The sequence below is a fragment of the Ochotona curzoniae genome, unplaced genomic scaffold (assembly GCF_017591425.1).
Source record: "Ochotona curzoniae isolate NIBS_2020 unplaced genomic scaffold, NIBS_Ocur_1.0 contig_605, whole genome shotgun sequence".
NCBI lineage: Eukaryota > Metazoa > Chordata > Mammalia > Lagomorpha > Ochotonidae > Ochotona > Ochotona curzoniae.
The window spans coordinates 288,092-307,221 of record NW_024466491.1 but is presented as its reverse complement, the minus strand read 5'-3'; the positions used below and the strand labels follow the sequence as shown (position 1 = coordinate 307,221).

Sequence of the window (19,130 nt, the reverse complement as noted above, 5' to 3'; positions counted from 1 at the left end):
GACACAAGGGCCGAGCTGAGCCCTGAACTCCCAGCTCAGCCCCGACAGCAGGACCAGACTCCAAGTGGGGCAGGGGTGGGGCTCCAGCCCTCACCACCCCCCTGCCCCTGTCAGACAAGGTTGGGGGACAGAAGACACGACCCGGAGTGTGCCAGTGTGCCAGGAGGCCGCAATTACTTGGGCGTGCCACCGCCACTGCCCTTCTTCGGGGTGGTGGGCTTCTTGGTCTGCCAGAGGTGTCCCTGGATGGTAAAGGCGTCCACGCTCATGGACATGGTCTTGGCGGGGATCTGGGTGAAGCGTTTGCGATCCGAGTTGTATTTGTAGATGCCCTCCACCATGGCGGGGGTGACGGTACGCGGGCCGTAGCCCGCCAGACGCGACAGCTCCTCCGTCTCCCCGGACAGCGTGTAGAGCGCCCGGAACTGGCAGCTCGAGTCGCGGAAGAGGATGAGGAAGTGGTTGGCTTTGCTCTTCTCGATTTCCTGGACAGGAGCAGGCAGAGAGGAGGTCGGGGGGGGACAGTCGGTGGTGGTGGTGGTGGTGGTGGTGGTGGCGGCGGGGGGAGGCGGCCCACCAATCCCCTCCATGCCACCTGCAGCCCCACGCATGCGCGCACTCACTTCCAAAATGCGGTTCTTCTGCGGCTCGTTCACTTTGCCCGCCAGGCAGCAGTGCGACAGGGCGTTGTGGATGATAAACTTGTTGGACTTGGCGCTGGGCTCCTTGTAAAGCCGGGGACCTGGCAAGGCAGGGCAGTCGGTGAGGTCGAGGGGGTTGATGCCAGGTGGTTGGTGGTAGGGGACCCCACCCCGGGGGAGGGCGGCGCAGCACCCCCAGCCAGACCCCCTACCTGTGTACTCCGGCACGGACGCCGGCGAGGATGCGTTGCTGCCATTTTCCCAGTCCCGGCTGCCCGGCAGACGGCTGGGGGACATGAGGCCAGACGGCGACGGGGCCCTGCTTGGGGAGGTGAGGGAATATGGGGAGGGGAGAGGTTGGTGGGCTGGGAAAGCTTCCGGCAGGGCGAGGGACCTAGGTCCCCCCAACCCTAATGCCCCAGGCGTGCCAATGCCCTGAGGTCCCGTGCGATGCTTCTGGGAAATGCACAGATGCTGTGGTTTAAAACCACCAGGTGGATTTCACTTTTTTGCCACTTTTTTGGGATGGCTTTCCCACCCCCCCTTTTTGCTGTTTCTTTTCCCGTAACGGAGCCTGGGGCTCTGGGAAATTGACCCAAGGTCTCTGCCCAACTTGGCTCCCAGCTACTCGAGCCATCACGGGCTGCCTTTCCACGCGGGAGCTGGGCACCGAGCCGAGACACTGTCAGGCAGGGGTGACCCAAGGAGAGCCGTGTCCTCACCCCCTGGGCTAACCCCAACCCCCACATGTGCCCAGGCACAGCTCACCGGGACGTGGGCCTCTTCACACCAAGGTTATTGGAGGCCTCGTTGGCCACGGTGGACAGGGACAGCGTGGACTGCGAGTAGACCTTGCTGAGCCGCGAGCCTGCTCACACAGAACCAGGTCAGCACCCCTGGACACCCCACGTGGCTGCCAGTGGCCAGAGGGGTCCCAGCAGAGCATACACGCGTACACACACAGACACACAGACACACACACACACACACACACACACACATCCTTCTGGCCCCCCCTCCCCCTGTGCCCCATCAGTCCTCACCCAGCAGGCCGCGGGCTGGGCTTCTGGCCAGAGCCGAGTCGTCACAGCAACCAGAGCGTGGCCGGGGCGCCCTGCGCCCTCCCCGGCCTGGTCCCCCGCTCCCCGCGGCGGCCCGGGGACGCAGCACCTTGTCAAGATCATCCATCAGCTTCAGCTGGGCCCGGCGCTCGTACTCGAGACGCGTGAAGTCCCCACGCCGGGGGCCCACCTCCTCCTCGGCCGGGGCCCGGGTCCCTGCAGCAGCCACTGCGGGGCCCGGGGCCGCTGCAGGAGCAGCAACAGCAGCAGCAGCTGTGGGAGCTGCAGGGGCTGGGTTGGCTGCTTCCTCCTGGGCCAGCCTGCAGGGGGAGGGAAGGGGAGAGCGATCAGAGGAAGGCTAGGGGTGATGGGGTCACGGGGGTCACGGGACCCCCCCCCTCCCCAGGGCCACAGGCTGCTCCAGCCTCACTCACCTGGCGGCCTCCTCCCTCCGCTGTTCCTTCTCAGCCTCTTGCCACTGTTTGCGCCGTTTGGCCTCCTCCGCCCGCCGCTGTTGGCGCTCCAGCAGGCTAGCTCGCTTCTGGGCCATCTCATCCTCAGGCTTGTCTTCATCCTGGTCGGGGGGGGGGGGGCACACACCAGAGTCCAGCTGGCCTCCCTGTCCCCCCACCCACCACCACCCCAGGCCCCATCCATCCATCCATCCGGTCATCATGAGGCACCTGTTCCCTGCACAGCCCCGAGCGGGCAGGGTGGCTGTAAGTGGGCTGGGGAGGGAGGGCAGTGTGGCATGAGGGTCAGAGAGCAGACGGCTGGTTAGTGGCCAGGAGGTGACTGCAGGGGGTCCCGGTGGGGAGAGGGGGGTCACACACAGCTCAGGAGGGGAAGCTGGGAGGGACACGCTGGGGCGGCGTGGTGGTGAAGAGAGAGGATGACGTGTGTACCACGCCCCGCCACCAGTCCATGGGACCACCTGTCTACCCCTCCCTCACCTATCCATCCACCCACCCACCCCCTCACCCATCCACTCACCCACCCACCCACCTATCCACTCATCCACCCCCTCACCCATCCATCCATCCACCCATCTATCCACCCATCCATCCAGCCACCCATTTACCCACCCACCCCCTCACCCATCCATCCACCCACCCACCTCCTCACCCATCCATCCATCCACCCACCCACCTACCCATCCATCCATCCACCCATCCATTCACCCACCTCCTCACCCATCCTTCCATCCATCCACCCACCCATCCATCTATCCACCCATTCACCCACCCCCTCACCCATCCTTCCATCCACCTACCCATCCATCCACCCACCCATCCAACCATCCATCCACCCCCTCACCCATCCACCCACCTACCCATCCATCCATCCACCCACCCACCTACCCATCCATCCATCCACCCACCCACCCATCCATTCACCCACCTCCTCACCCATCCTTCCATCCATCCACCCACCCATCCATCTATCCACCCATTCACCCACCCCCTCACCCATCCATCCATCCACCTACCCATCCATCCACCCACCCATCCAACCATCCATCCACCCCCTCACCCATCCACCCCCTCACCCATCCACCATCCACCCACCCACCTACCCATCCACCCATCCACCCACCCACCCATCCATTCACCCACCTCCTCACCCATCCTTCCATCCATCCACCCACCCATCCATCTATCCACCCATTCACCCACCCCCTCACCCATCCATCCATCCACCTACCCATCCATCCACCCACCCATCCAACCATCCATCCACCCCCTCACCCATCCACCCCCTCACCCATCCACCCACCTACCCATCCATCCATCCACCCACCCACCCACCCATCCATTCACCCACCTCCTCACCCATCCTTCCATCCATCCACCCACCCATCCATCTATCCACCCATTCACCCACCCCCTCACCCATCCATCCATCCACCTACCCATCCATCCACCCACCCATCCATCCATCCACCCCCTCACCCATCCACCCACCTACCCATCCATCTATCCACCCACCCACCTACCCATCCATCCATCCATCCATCTACCCATCCATCCATCCATCTATTCACTCACCCCCCTGTTCTACCCACCTAGCTACCTCCTGCATCCAGCCACCCACCCAGACTTGCCAGCTCCCCGGATGCCTGCAACCCCTTTTACCTGAGGTCCTCTCCCCTCACCTTGTAGAAGAAGCCCAGCCCCACCCGGGGCTCTCCCTCCGACGACGCCTCCTCTTCTAAGGAGTCTTCCGCGTCCGGGGGACTCCCGTCGCCCCCTTCCTCAGCTGCAGGCTCGCCCAGGCTGCCCAGGGGGATTTCAATGAGGCCCGGCCGGACCGTGGCGGGCTCCTCAGGGGGCGACCCCTCGGCCAGGAGGATGGAGGAGCGTGTCTGCACGGGCACCTGACTGGGCGAGAACTTGCGCAGGTGGGGCAGGCTGTCAACGTCGTGGGGTGGCGTGAGCACCCTGGTCAGGGGTGTCAGCCGCAGCTCCGCCGGCCGTGTGTGCTTTGGACTCCGGGGTGCTGGGCTGGGGCCGGGGCCAGGGCTGCGCCGGGCAGCGGTCGGGGCCCGACGGGCAGGACTAGGGGATGCAGCTTTAGGCCCGGTGGTGGGGCCAGGGATGACCCAGGCAGCAGGGGGTGGGGCAGGTCCTGGGGGCTCGGGTGGCGCCAGAAGCCGCTGCTGCTGGTCCGTGAGCCGCTGCATGTCCCGTTGCAGGGAGCTCAGAGCGGCGCTCAGCTTGCTGACCGCACGGTTGTAGTCCCCCAGCCCCTCAGGGGGCACCGGGCCCAGCTCGGGCGAAAAGGTCACCGATTTGGGTCGCGAGGATGGCTCCCCCTGGCCCTCGCCCGCCGGCCGCTCCCCGCCGGGGGCTGTGCCCGGCTCTGGTTCCGCCTCTGCCTCTGCCTCCCCGGCAGCCTCACGAGGCTGCACCTGCAAGAATGCGCTCTTGCCAAGCCGCTGGCGGTGCTTGGCAAAGATGGCCTCGATGCGCCGCTTCTGAGCCTCGATGGCTCTCCGCTTCTCCTCGAGCCTGGCTCCCAGCTCGCTCATCTCAGAGCTCAGGGTCTCCGGGGCCGCCGTAGGGGGCGGAGGGGACCCCGATCCGGCCTCGGTTTCTGCCTTCACCAGCTGCTTCTTACGTTCCGCGAAGCTGGTCATCTTCACCTCGGAGTTGGTGGCGGCCGGGGACGAAGCTGCCGCCTTTGGGGACCCCTCAGATGGGACGGACGGTTTGGACACCTCCACAGCAGCCGGGCAGGGTGAAGGCTTGGAGGGTGTCTCGGGGTGGGGCACATAGATGGGGGGCTTGGTGAATCCATCGGACGGGTAGGAGGAAGACAGTGGGGCCTTGGTGGGCCCCTCCGGGGAGTGAAGGTAGAAGCTGCCGTCGGCGGCCCCATCTGGAAGCAGCCGCGGCTCGGCACTGTGGATGATCTGCAGGGCCTCCTCGATGGTGGGCAGGTCGCCAGGCTCCGGGGTGCTGGACTGGGCGGGGGTCCTGGCCGGTACAGCACGCGGGGGCCCCAGGCTGTCAGAGCTGACGGAACGCAGGAGAACGGGGTCTCCCATAACCACGTCGACATCGCTGTCCAGGCCAAAGGGGGTGCTGAATGACACGGCCTGGGAGAGGGGACGGCTGGGCAGCCGGAGGGTCAGGTCAGCCCCCGGGGATGGCTTTGGCCACCTCCCACCACCACCACCACCACCAACAGCCCCAGCCAGCAGCAGCACGGCACCCCTCCCTTCCCTAGGTGAGGAGGGTGGGAGGTGGCGTGTACTCACCTGAGCTGTCGGTTCCAGGCCTTGCCCAGGGCCTCCATGTGCGACATAGATGGGGATGACTTCAGGGAGCCTGGGGAATCAAGCAAAGGCGCCAGAGTGGTCACCTGCTGGGATCAATGGTAACCTCCCCCAGGTCACCCCCTGCGTCATTAACACTTGATGATGTGGCCCGTGCAGCTAGCCCTGGTGCTGGGTTGCCCAAGGGACAGACAGATGCCCAAGGGGGTGGGGGGGATGTCACGAGGGACAGACAGGTGCAGCCCCTCTCCCAACCCCCACTCCCCAGCCTCACCTGTGGACCCTCGGAGTGTAGACTGGGGACCTCCAGGCGACAGGAGCGGGTGGCGGAAGTTGAAGACGGGAGAACTGCCCGGAAACCTACTTCAGCCTCTGGCAGGGGAGGGTGTGGGGGGGGGGGGCAGAGGGACCACCCCCTCCCCCCTCCACCTCTCCCAGCCCAAGCGCCCACCTTGCAGGGGATACCCGTACCTGCCACCGCTGCTGTTCTGAGGTGGGGAGGCCTCAGTACCCCGGGGTGAGGCGGCTACGGCACCAAGAGGTGTGGGGGAGAGGGGAGGTTCAGGGGTCAGGCAGTTCCACCCGGACTGCCATCCTCCCCTCCCCTCCCCTCCCCTCCCCTCCCCTCCCCGACTATCCTCCCTCCTCGGGGAGGTGGGGGGGCTCACCGTGGCCATCAGGCAAGTCCTTAGCCTGCACAAAGTCAGGCTTGAGCACCTCAAAACACATAAACATCTCGGCCAACAGCACCACCAGGTTGACCTGGGCGGAGGTGAGGGCGGAGTGGAGTCAGGTGGCTGGACGGCCTCCCGCCCCCCACTCACCCACCAACCCACCAACCCATCTCACCCCCTGGGACACCCCAAATGAGCCTTTTTTTTTTTTTTTACCTTGAGAGGCGGAGGGACGTACAGCAAGTCCTCCAGGGCCAGAGGGCAGCCGCGAGGGAGGCGGGAGGCACAGAAATCTTGCACCAGTTGTAGGTTGTACAGGCTGTCGGCCACTGACATGGGGTCCTTGAGGCACACCTCTGGGAGGGGGAGCGGGGCAAAGGAGGCCTGGGTCCCTGGCGCTAGGCACAGGGGACAACAGGGACCCCTGGCTCCTGGCTCCTGGCAGCTACCTATGGAGCATGCTCTAACGGGGCCAGGAGAGGCGGTATGGCCCGTGATAAAATAGCTCCTTCAGCCTGCCCCCCAAAAGCTTGTCCTGACCCCCCCCCACACACACAACACAAATCTCCCTCGGGGATGCTTAAGTGCTCCCCCCCAACACACACACACAAAAAAACTTGCTTAACTCATCCATCTTGGTCTTTTCTCTCCCAGCTAGCATGTCGAGCCGGCAGAAATAAATCTGACACACTGTGATATTCTAGCCGCTGGGAGAGTAAGTTCCAGAAAGCACGTGGTTGACCGTGGTGGGGGCAGGGAGTTAGATGCTTACGCAAGGTCACGCACAAGTTTATCATGCGGGAAACTGTGCCTAACCCGGAGGCTACACTCCAGGGTTCTCTCCCTCAGTCACTCACCCTCAAGCCGCAGCAGCTGGGGACAGTAACAGTGGATGGTGGCGGCCAGCGCGGCACCGCTGGCCAGGTCCTGAAGGCTGGTGACGGTGGGGAAGCAGGGGGCACGGCGGGCCATGGCGCGGTCCTTGCGGTAGCGGATCTGCAGGGGCAGGAGATGGGTCCAGTTAGTAAGCGGGTCAGACGGGCTGAGCAGGTCGGATATCGTGCAGGCTGGGGCAAGGAGGAGGATGGGGAGAGGCCTGGGGTTTCCGTCATGAGGAGGAGAAGGAGGCAGGGCAGCCGAAGATGGAGGGATGGGACGGAATCCCAGAGCCAGAGTTGGGGAAGAGGCCAGCCTGGAGCAGGAGAGGGGACAGCAGCGAGAGGCAGTGTCTGTGAGCAGCCAGGCCAGCAGCGAGGACTGGGGGGTGGGGGGGACAAGGGGCTTCCTGGGGGCCCCCGGGGCTGGCTGGGCGTGGGGGGGGTACTTTACCATGGGGGGTCTGTTCCCCGACTCCTTCAAACAGAAGGCAATTGCGTGCTGGGGGAAGAGGAGCAGCCGTCAGCGGGACAGGAGGAGCGCTGGCCCGCTGGGTGCCCATGCCCAGCTCGGGGGGACGTGGGGGGTGGGGGGAGTCCTGAGCCTTGGCCGTGTAGCTAGCTAGCTCCTTAATCATGCTCTGGCCAGCCTTGGCGGGTGGGAACCCCAGCTCCTCCTCCTGGCCAACAGGGGCCCCACAGAAACAGCCTCCCATGCAAAAGACATTCGCCACCCCCAAAAGACCCAGGCCCCCAGCTGGATGGCAGGAAGTGGGTAGGCACAAGAAGGGGTTGTCCTCCCCAACCCCTAGCCAGGCCCCAGGGTGGGGGGAGAAGTGAGCAAAGGTGGGGGTCTCTTCCAGCCCTAAACCCTACCCACTTTTGTTTCTCTGCAAACCAACACAGAAATTTCTAGACTCGTGTGGAAATCCCACAGTCTGGTGAGATGAGACTCAATTTTTTTCTTAAGGAAGTATCCTACTGGGGCAGGAGTTTGGTGTCTCCTGGATTGAGGGTGGGCAACAGAGGTCTCCCCGACTTTGGCTCAAGGGGACAGCCTCTCGGATTGTCCCTTCTGGGACTCACTGGGTTGGGGGGGTGAAGATCTCCAGGATTGGGGCAGTGTCTGGGGAAGGGTCCCACCTCCTTTGCTCACAGCCCTGGGGGTGGAAAAGGGGAGGCAGGCAAGGGGGGGTGCAGACAGGCAGGTGGGTCACAGACAGGCGAGGGCAGTCAGCCACGGTAGGACAGGCAGGCGGGGCAGACAGGGAGCCCCACTTACAGGAACCAGCTTCCAATACCAGCGTGTGGGGCACTGAGGCCAGAAAGAAAAGAGAGAGAGAGAGAGAAAGAGGGGGAGCAGAGTCACCACCAGCCCGCCCCTCCACGTCAGGAATGGAGGTGAGGTCCAGCCAGCCTGGCCACCCAGCCCTCCCACGTCCAGCTGCCCTGCCCAGGCCTCACCGATGGTTGCGCCGGGGCTGCCCCGTCCGTGGGGGTCGCTGGGGTTGCACGCTGAGCTGCTTCCTGCTCGGTCTTCTCCTGCAGCCGGCGCACAGTCTGGGGGGAGCGGAGGTGGTGGGCAGGGAGAGTGGAGGGGTCAGCACTCGCTCAGGACAGCTGGACTGTCCATACCGGTCCCCCCCACCCTGTCCCAGGCACCCACCTACCGAGTCCACCCAGAAAAGCAGCTTGTGCTCAAGCTGGTCATGGCCAAGGGCCCGGGCAGCGGCTTGGTCCACTCAAAGGCGAAGGCCACCATGAGGGCGTCAATGACAGCCAGGTGGGCTCCCTGTGGGGGACACGCCCACTGCATGAGACCCCCGGCTCCCTGAGGGACACGCCCACTGCCTGAGACCCCGGCCCCCCGGGTCCCCCAACCCCAAAGTGGGGAGTGCAGGGGCTGCAGGGGCTGCAGGGGACGAGGCTGAGAGCAAGCACCAGGCCAGGGATCTGCAACAGGCTGCCCTATGAGTGGAGCTGGAGGGGAGGGGCCAGGCACGGTGGGTGGAGCCATGACTGGTGGGAGGAGCCAGTGCTGGTGGGAGGAGCTGGAGGGGAGGGGCCAGGCATGGTGGGAGGAGCTTGAGGGAGGAACCTAGCCTTGGGAGGAGCCAGTTGTGTGGGAGGGGCCAGTCCTGGTGGGAGGGACTTTGTGGGAGGGCTTGAGCTGGTGGGAGGAGCTTGTGGGGGGCAGGATCTGGGTGGGGTGGGGCTGAGCCTGGTGGGAGGGGTTTGGGTGCGACTGAGCCGAGTGGGAGGAGCTTGGGGTGGGGGCCAGTCCCAATGGGAGGAGCTCGGGGCGGGGCCAGTCCCAGTGGGAGGGCTTTGGGCGGGGCTGAGCCTGGTGGGAGGGGCCTGTGGGCGGGGCAGAGCATGGTGGGAGGAGCTTGGGGCAGGGCCAGTCTCAGTGGGAGGGGTTTGGGTGGGGCTGAGCCGAGTGGGAGGAGCTTGGGGTGGGGCCAGTCCCGGTGGGAGGGGTTTGAGGAGGCAGTCCCTGGAGGGCTGGGGTAGGCCAGTCCTGATGGGAGGAGCTTGGGGCGGGGCCAGTCCCGGTGGGAGGGGGTTTGGGCGGGGCTGAGCCTGGTGGGAGGGGCTTGGGGCGGGGCCAGTCCCGGTGGGAGGGGCTTGGGCGGGGCTTGAGCTGGGCGGGGCAGGGACCCCAGGGCAGAGGTGCAGCTACCATGAGGATGGGCTGGTGCCGCAGGTCGGCCTCCCGCACCGGGCGCTCGGGCAGCGCGGGCACCGTGCCCCTCCGTGCCAGCAGGGCCAGCAGCGCCGAGGGGCTGGGGGGCGTCTCGAGCTGCGGCAGCGCCTGGCGCCAGGCCCGGCAGTAGAGCTCGGCCGAGAGCAGCAGCCGCGTCACCGGGGGCTTGACGTGCTCCTGTGCGTACTGGTCGGTGTAGAAGGGTTCCCACAGCTCCGGGGGCACGTGCTCTGCAGGGTGAGGGAACGGGGACAGGGTCAGGGCTGCAGCGTGCACCCCACAGGGGTGAGGGAACGGGGACAGGGTCAGGGCTGCCGTGTGCACCCCACAGGGGTGAGGGAACGGGGACAGGGTCAGGGCTGGCACGTGCTCTGCAGGGGTGAGGGAACGGGGACAGGGTCAGGGCTGCCGCGTGCACCCCACAGGGGTGAGGGAAAGGGGGACAGGGGTCAGGGCTGCCGCGTGCACCCCACAGGGGTGAGGGAAAGGGGGACAGGGTCAGGGCTGCGTCCTGCACCCCACAGGGGTGAGGGGAACGAGCGACAGGGTCGGAGCCGCTGCCCCCCGCCCCGGGAAGGGGGTTAGGGGCGTCAGGTCTGGCAGGACGAGCCTCTGTGGGCACGCTGCGCCATCACCCGCTGGCAGGCGCGGGAGCGCACGGCACGGTGGGGGCACGGGAGCACACAGGAGTAGGTAAGGGGGAGATGAGAACGCTGGGGGGGGGCAGCCACAGCCCCCTCTCCCTGTACAGGCTGCCACCTGCTCCAAGCAGCAGTCAGGGGGCACCCAACACACACACGGGGTAAGACACACACAGGGTAAGACACACACACACGGGGTAAGACACACACACGGGGTCACACACACACACGGGGTCACACACACACGGGGTAACACACACATGGGGTCACACACACAGGGTAAGACACACACGGGGTAAGACACACACACGGGGTAAGACACACACAGGGTAAGACACACACGGGGTAAGACACACACGGGGTGGGACACACGGGGTAAGACACACACACAGGGTAACACACACGGGGTCACACACACACGAGGTCACACACACAGGGTCACACACACACGGGGTAAGACACACACACGGGGTAAGACACACAGGGTAAGACACACACACATGGGTTAACACACGGGGTAAGACACACACGGGGTAACACACACAGACACACACGAGGTAAGACACGCACGGGGTAAGACACACACACACGGTAAGACACACACGGGGTAATACACACACGGGGTAAGACACACACACGGGGTAACACACACACACACACACGGGGTAAGACACACACAGGGTAAGACACACACGCACGGGGTAACACACACACACATGGGGTAACACACACACGGGGTAAGACACACACACACATGGGGTAAGACACACACACGGGGTAACACACACGGGGTAACACACACGGGGTCACACACACATGGGGTAAGACACACAGACACACACACGGGGTAAGACACACACACACGGGGTTAACACACACACGGGGTAAGACACACACACGGGGTAAGACACACATGCACGGGGTAAGACACACACACACGGGGTAACACACACACGGGGTAACACACACACGCACGGGGTAAGACACGCATACATGGGGTAACACACACACGGGGTAACACACACACACGGTCACACACACAGGGTAAGACACACGGGGTCACACACACGGGGTAACACACACACAGACACACAGGGTAACACACACACGGTCACATACACACGGGGTAAGACACACACGGGGTCACACACACACGGGGTCACACACACACGGGGTAAGACACACACACGGGGTCACACACGGGGTAAGACACACAGGGTAACACATACACGGGGAAAGACACACACACGGGGTCACACACACACGGGGAAAGACACACACATGGGGTAACACAGGGTAACACACACAGACACACACACGAGCCAGGGAACCCGCCCGGGGCACACACAGACCCTCCACGCAGCAAGACTTCCAGGTTGTGCACGTGGGGGGATGGGGCAGCCCGGGGCCGCAGTGGGTGGTTGCCCCGGGGCTGAGGGGCCGAGGGAACCCTGGGACGACGAGAAGCTGCAGGCGTTTGGGGTTTAACCCGCATCCCATCCGGGGGCACCAGCACTGGGGTCTCACCCTGTGCGTGCGCACCCCGGCAGGCAGCAGGGAGACCCGGATGGAGTTCCAGGCTTGTCGCTTCCACCTGGACCCACCTCAGCATTGCAGCTACTTGGGGAGTGAACCAACGTGTGTGTGTGTGTCCTCTTCAAATAAATCATGATTTAAAATTAAAATCTGGGGACCCGGTGCGGTTGCCTGGTGGATACAATCTTCACCTTGTACATGCCAGCATCCCATATGGGCACTGGTTTGCATCCCGGTGGCTCCACTTTCCCATCCAGCTCCCTGCTTGGGGCCTGGGAAAGCAGCGGAGGACGGTCCAAAGCCTTGGGGACCCTGCACCCGCGTGGGAGACCCGGAAGAGGCTCCTGGCTTCGGATTGGCTCAGCTCCGACCATTGTGACCACATGGGGAGTGAACCATGGGATGGAAGATTTTTTTTTTTTTTTGGTCTTTTCTCTCTGTAAATCTGACTCTGCAAGAAAAGTCAGTCTTAAAGAAACAAAAGCCGGGACCGATGCTGTGGCACTTGAGATGCCAGCATGCCCTAGGGGCGCCGGTTCGTGTCCCGGCAGCTCCACTTCCCACCCAGCTCCCTGCCTGTGGCCTGGGAGAAGCAGCAGCTACATGGGAGACCCAGGGGAGTCTCCTGGCCCCTGCAACCATCTCAGAGCATCCATCAGAAAGTAGTAGCTCTCTCTGACTCTGCCTTCCAGGTTTAAAAAAAAAAAATTTTTTTTAACAACAACAACAAAAAATGTATTTTATGAAAAAAAAAAAAGCTATGTGCATTTCCAAATTCGGGGGAGGTACCCCAAATAAAACTCATTTTGTAATTCCAGTTTCCCAGGAGCTTTCTGAAGGGAACCTACCAAAGCAGACACTAAAAACTCACACTGGATCATCCTGCTCGGTGCCTCGCCCAGGCGGGCAGCCCTCCTCCGTGGGGACGAGGGTTGTGGCACAGCACGGTAAGCTGCCGCCTGCAGCCCCTCCCGCCATAAGTACCCACAGCGAGCCAGGAACCCCGTGTGGGGTCGCTTAGGTGGATGGCACAGACCCAAGCAATGGAGCCATCCCCTGCCGCTTCCCCGGGGGGGCCGCAAAAGAAATGGGACGGAGAGGGGGGGTGGACTTGAAATGGTGCCCATAGGGAAACGGCAGCACTGCAGGCGGAATCTTCACCCGCTATATACCACTGTCCCGGCTCCTGTGTTTGCCCCTCCAACCCCGAGATTTTTTTTTTTAGGTGCCGTCCAAGTGTTGGGGTCCCTGGCGCGCACGGGAGGGGGCCGGGGGTTAAATCCCTGCCCTCCTGCTTGCCCTGGTCCATCGGCGAAGCGAACCAGCCAACGCATGCTCACTCTGTCTCGCTTTCTCTGCTGAATTTTGCCTTTAGAATGCACGCAAATCTTTTTTTCTTAAACAAGTAAAGCAGATTGCAGCTCGTCTTTTATCCCACCCTTTGCACCCCACTCCCACCCCTCGCTCAGCCTCCTCCTCCCCGAACCCGGCGGTGGCCCCATCTCCATCCACCCAGCACCTTCCCCGGCCCGGAACCTTACTCCCCCAGGCACCTGTGTGTTAACCTGTCCCCACTCCCTGAACCGCACCTGAACCTCCTCACCCCAAGCCCCGACAGCTGGCGCTGGGCTATTTCCACCTGTCCTCCATCTTCCCAGCCCCAGCTCCCCGACTGGTCCTCCCTCCCTGCTCGCATCTGCCAATTCCAACGAGTCCGTTCCAGATGTTTCCTGTGGCGCTGTGGGTCATGCAGCCAGCAACCTGCCTGGGAATCAGGGCCCAAAATGTGTCCTGTCGCTGCCCCGGGGGGCTGGGAGGTTGCTTGGGGAGCCAGGGGCATCTACAGCGCGGTGTACATGGGACCATTTTCCATGTGGCAAGGGAGACTGGCGGAGGCCCAGGATGCTGCGACCCGTATCGGGGCGCCAGTTCGAATCCCGGCAAGTCTGCTCCTTACTGATACCACCTGGGAAGGTGGCAGGGGGATGGACCAAGTACTGAGGGCCCTACCACTGCTGCGGGAGAGCCGGATGGAGCTCCTGGCTCCTGGCTCCAGGCTGTTGTGGCCAACAGCAGGTGGAAGACTTCTCAACTCCACTCTTTTAAAATCAATACATCTTAAAAAAAAACAAAACAAAAAAAAGAGCTATCACTCTGCCTACCAAAATATTTTAAAAATATTTTTATTGGAAAATCAGACATATAGAGAGGAGGAGAGACAGAGAGGAAGATCTTCCGTCTGATAATTCACTCCCCACGTGGCCTTAAAGGCAGGAACTGAGCCAATCCGAAGCCAGGAGCCAGGAGCCTCTCCCGGGTTTCCCACACGGGTGCAGGGTCCCAAGGCTTTGGGCCGTCCTTCACTGCTTTCCCAGGCAACAGGAAGGGAGCTGGATGGGAAGCGGGGCTGCCGGGATCAGAACCAGCAAACTTCTGATCTAGTTCCTTGTGGCCTGGGAAAGTAGCGGAGGGTGACCCACAGCATTGGGCCCCTGTACCTGCATGGGAGACCTGGAAGAGGCTCCTGGCTCCTGGCTTCAGACTGTCCCAACTCTGGCCATTGCAGCCATTGGAGGAGTAAACCTGCAGATGGAAGCATTTCTCTCCGTCTCTCTCTTTTCTCTGTAAATTTTGACTTTCAAGTCAAATAAGCAAATATATATATATATATATATTTTAAATCTCTTTTTGGATAGTAACAAGCATACATGAATTGAGCAACACAGCTTATCCAAACCAATATGCATCCAGGCCATCATTCCAAGGTGTGTCGAATGAAAGATCTTTGAAATACTCTGTTTGGAATCAAGCTTTCCGAAGCAAGGAAACATCCAAAGGTCATGGGAAATACGGAGTGGAGAGACAAGGTTTTAGCGGCTGGTGTTGTGGCACAGCGGATGAAGCCCCTACCTGCAACCCCACATCAGAGCACCTGTGTCAAGTCCCAGCTGCCGTGCTTTCCACCCTCTCCTTGCTGGGGAAACACATCGGGGGGAAAGCAGCAGAGCACGGCCCAACCGGACGCCTGCACTGATGGGAGACCTGGGAGATGCTGCAGGCTCCTGGCTTTTGGCCTAGCCTGGTCCCTGGCCATCGCATCCGTCTGGGGGAGTGAACCAGTGGGTGCAAGACCTTTCTCTCTATACGTCTGACTTTCCAATAAAAACACAATAAAACGAATCCTCAATTAAGCCCATCTTAAAGGAGAAGTTGGCTTGGGGTATACCGCAGTATTTCTGCTGTTTTTTTTTTTTTTTCCACGCACATCTTTATCCAGCCTCTGCATGCGTTTCAAATTGTCTTTGCCCCCAAAACAAACTCAGCTACTCATGCCACATTTTTTTCCAGGCACATCTCCGGGGGGGCACGTGTGCGTGGCTGAGCGGCTACTCTGGCAGGCGGCACAGCCCTACCCACTTAACCATCTGCTTACTCACCACACCCTGCCATCACCTGAACCCATTGCAGAGGGAAGAAAAAAATAAAATAAAATAAAAACAGGACAACAGGACTCCCAGACCCCCCGTGGCTAGCAAACTCTCACATGCCAAGAAGTCCAACTTCCCCCAAACAAGCCTTTATCTTTGATGATAACCCCACCTTATCTCCCAGCGAGCCCACGGCCCCTTCCCACGTGCGCCCGGCTGGGGGGGCCTCCCCTGCTGGGCGGCAGAGGGGGCAGGTCAGATCTTGTCCCCTTTGGAGGCTCGTAAGAGCCCTGACACACACGCACACACACACACGCACGCATGCACACACGCACACGCCACTCCTTCCCTCCACCCCTCCGACCTGCACACGCCGGGGTCTCCTTCCCCCTTGCCCACTCCCACGGCCGCAGCCCAGCCACCCAGCTGGCATCTCTCCTGGCCCAGGCCAGACTGCCACCTCCTACTCCAGCAGCTCCAGCACTCTAAGCTGGCATGATCCGGTTTCGTGCCCATCCCCCGGCGCACACATGCACACACTGGAAATTCTCCTACCCTCTCCTGGCACCTGTGGTGGTGATGGGGTGGCGGGGCTCTGCTCGTCCCTCCCCAGCCCTGCTTTAAGGCAGGCAGGTTGCAAGGGAAGGTGGTGGGGGGGCACCAAGAGGCACACCACACTGAACTCGACCCTTGGCATGGGCACCATGGGGGCCATGGGGACCAGCAGCCGTTGGAGGAGGCTTCACATTCCTTTCTGTAGAATGGGATGGAAACTGGATGCCCACCCCATCTCAATCACCCTAGGGTTCACCCAGCAGGTGCCCTGAGCCTGCCAGCTGTGCGGTGAAGCCTCCTGTTACCCCCCCCTTACAACCTTGCAAAAGACGGCGCTGGCGGCGGAGGGGGTAGGTGGGGTCCAGGGCCGCTGCATGGCCTTGGTACCCAGCGGGGTGACCCACCAAGTCTCCCAGACACTTGGTCAATTGGCACCTCAATTCTGGAAGCTCAGAGAATGAGAGCAGCAAACACAAGGCCGCAACCGCTCCACCACCAGCTGCAACGGCGAGGGGCAGGGGGAGGCAGCCCCTGGCCCCCCAGCCCACCCCCTATTGCCCTCAGCACACACGGTAGGGCGTGCATGGCTCGGGGGGGGGGGGGCATACCAGAGAGAGAGAGAGAGAGAGAGAGAGAGAGAGAGAGAGAGAGAGAGAGAGAGATAAGAGAGAGCACAGGCTAGGCTAGGGCGGAACCAGCAGCCGGACGTTCGGAACAGGTTGACCAGGCAGGCCACCCGGAAGGGGGATGGGCCATGCCCAGCCCGTGCCAAGAGGGCAGGGCCAGGCGGAGAGCGGGGCGTCCCCGGGGCTCCCCGGAAGGCCCAGACTTTAATGAACCTGTCTGTCCCCCACAAGACCAGGCCCACCCCTAGCTTCCCGACTCTGGGCTCCGGGGCGCAGGAAGCCAGAACCCGCGTGGCCTCCGATCCTGGGGACCCCCCAGCACCCCACGACGCCGCGGCAGCCCTGGGGATGGGGGCGCACCCCGGAGCCCCCCCAGCCCAGGCGCACGCCTCGTCTCGCCGCCTCCTCCTCCTCGGCCGATGGGAGTAATCAAACCCCAGCTGCCGGCCGCACTGGCGGTGGCCGAGGGAAGGATGAGGGGGCTCCCGGGCAGCCGGGCGCCGCCCGCCCGCAGCGCCGCAGGGCCGACGCGGGCTGCTGTGCGTGTCGGGGCCTCCGGCTGCAGCGCCGGGCTGGGGTGCTGGGGGGGCGCAGGGTGTGCAAAAAAAAAAAAAAAAAGAAAGAAAAAAAATTGGGAGGGGGGGATGGAAGGTGAGCTGAGAGCTAAGGCCCAGCTCCGGGGATGCGGGGGGCACGGGGTGTCCCCCTCTCCGGGCCGTAGACTCCGCCCCGCCTCACCTAGAGACCCCAATTCCCGCAGCTGCCGGGGCCCAGCCGGGCCGCCTGCCCCACCCCCTCCAGCGCCGTTCCCGACCAAAGTCCACGTCCTGGGCCCAGCAGGAAGCCCGGAGGCCCGGCTGCGGCGGGGCCCGAGGCCCGGCGACCCCCGGAGGCCGGCCCTATTGTTCCCACGGCCCCGCGCGCCCCGCCTCCCCACACCCCGCACCTGCCGCGCCCGCGCCCGGCGCCACCTCCCACCCCAGGCACCCCCTCCACACACACACACACACACACACAACCCCGGTACCTGCACCCCCGAACGCGGCCCGCAGCACCCACGCCAGGCTCGCCGCCGCCTTGGCTCGCGAGAAATCGTACTGATCCAACGACTTGATCTCGGGTACCAGGAAGGTCCTTCTGAGCGGCCCGGGCCCGGGGGGCGCAGCCTCCACCATGGCGGCGCCGGAGGGGGCTGCGGGTACCGGTGCTCCCCCGTGACCCGGGCTGGGCTGGAGCCGGTGCTCCCCCGAGCTGGCTAGCCGGGGTTGCTGAGCCAGGTGCGGCTAACGCGGGCGACGCTGCGTCGGTTCCGCCCCTGGGGCAGGCGGAGCCCAGGTGCGCCCCGCCTCCTGCGCGCGCGGATGCCGACCCCGGGGCTTGGATGCCCTGGCCTGGCCTGGCCTGGTCTGGCCTGGCTTGGCCTGGCCTGGCCTGGCCTGACGAGCCACCTCAGTGCAAAAAAAAATAAATAAATAAAACAACCGCGTGGACTGCCTTGGACAGGGCTGGCCAGGGGCTTGCGGGGCTGGCGAGTGGGTGGGGGTATGCGCAGGAGCGCGCGCGTGCGTGTGCATGTGTGTGTGTGTGTGTGGTGTGTGCGTGCGTGCGCGCCTGGGGCGCCCCTCTCTCCCTGCACCTGCAGGTGGAGGGGAAATGTGCGCGTGGATGCACCTGTTGGTGTGGCCGCAGGGAGTCTGCAGCTTTGGCACCTCTGTGGACTGCCTCCCTGATTCGGGCGGTGTCCCCCCCTTTGGACGCCAGATTCCAACATCCATCAAGGGGACCTCTGTATCCATTGATTTTTTTTTTTTTTTTTGAAATTTCACGCTCCACAAAGTTTTGGTCTCCTCTGGACTCGAATGTGACAAAGCGTGCGTGTGTGTTCTGGTGTTTCGATGATGAATTTATTTTCCTGTAGTGGAAACACAGCAACACACAGAGAGAACTCCACGTGCCAGGTCACTCACCGCCCCATGCCCCAGATACTCCCAACATTCAGGGTTGCACCAAGCAAAAAATCAGGCGCTCAGAACTCCAGCTCTGCCAAGTGGGGGGCAGGGGCCTCAGTCCGTGAGCCCTGGACGCTGCCCCGATGGCGCGCATAAGCGGGAGGCTGGAATGGCTGGAGTGGTAGCGAGAGTCAGGACTTGAACCCGTGCCCTGTGACACGGGAAGCAAGCGTTGCCAGTGGCATCTTTTTTTTTTATTATTTATTCATTTTTATTAAAAACGGATTTATGGAGAGGAAAGAGAGAAATGTTTCATGTGCTAGTTCACTCCCCAGATGGCTGCAAGAGCTGGAGCTGAGCTGATCCGAAGCCAGGAGCCAGGAGCCTCTTCCGGGTCTCCCACGCAGGTGCAGGGTCCCAAGGCTTTGGGCCGTCCTCCACTGCTTTCCCAGGCCACAGGCAGGGAGCTGGATGGGAAGTGGAGCCGCCGGGATTAGAACCGGTGACCCTATGGGATCCTTGCAAGGCAAGGATTCTAGCCACTAGGCTACTGTGCCAGGCCCATGCAATGTGTGTTGTGTGTGCTGTAACCGTGTGGGTGGACAGCAGCGCCCATGTGGTGTGTGTGCAAGGGCATGTCCCTGGGGTGTAGGAGG

General features: G+C 62.7%; 1 protein-coding gene across 1 annotated transcript; it reads right to left on the bottom strand.

Moving 5' to 3' along the window:
- Positions 1–173: 173 nt before the first annotated feature.
- CAMSAP3 (calmodulin regulated spectrin associated protein family member 3) lies at positions 174–17,700 on the bottom strand. The gene is given in 20 exon segments (XM_040990260.1): positions 174–485; positions 624–742; positions 854–960; positions 1,410–1,509; positions 1,685–2,022; positions 2,137–2,276; positions 3,858–5,319; positions 5,466–5,535; positions 5,758–5,831; positions 5,955–6,009; positions 6,152–6,245; positions 6,374–6,513; positions 7,015–7,153; positions 7,487–7,534; positions 8,315–8,347; positions 8,497–8,592; positions 8,703–8,737; positions 8,740–8,824; positions 9,716–9,969; positions 17,553–17,700. Coding segments are annotated over 20 exon segments (3,849 nt in total).
- Between the last annotated feature and the right edge of the window lie 1,430 nt (positions 17,701–19,130).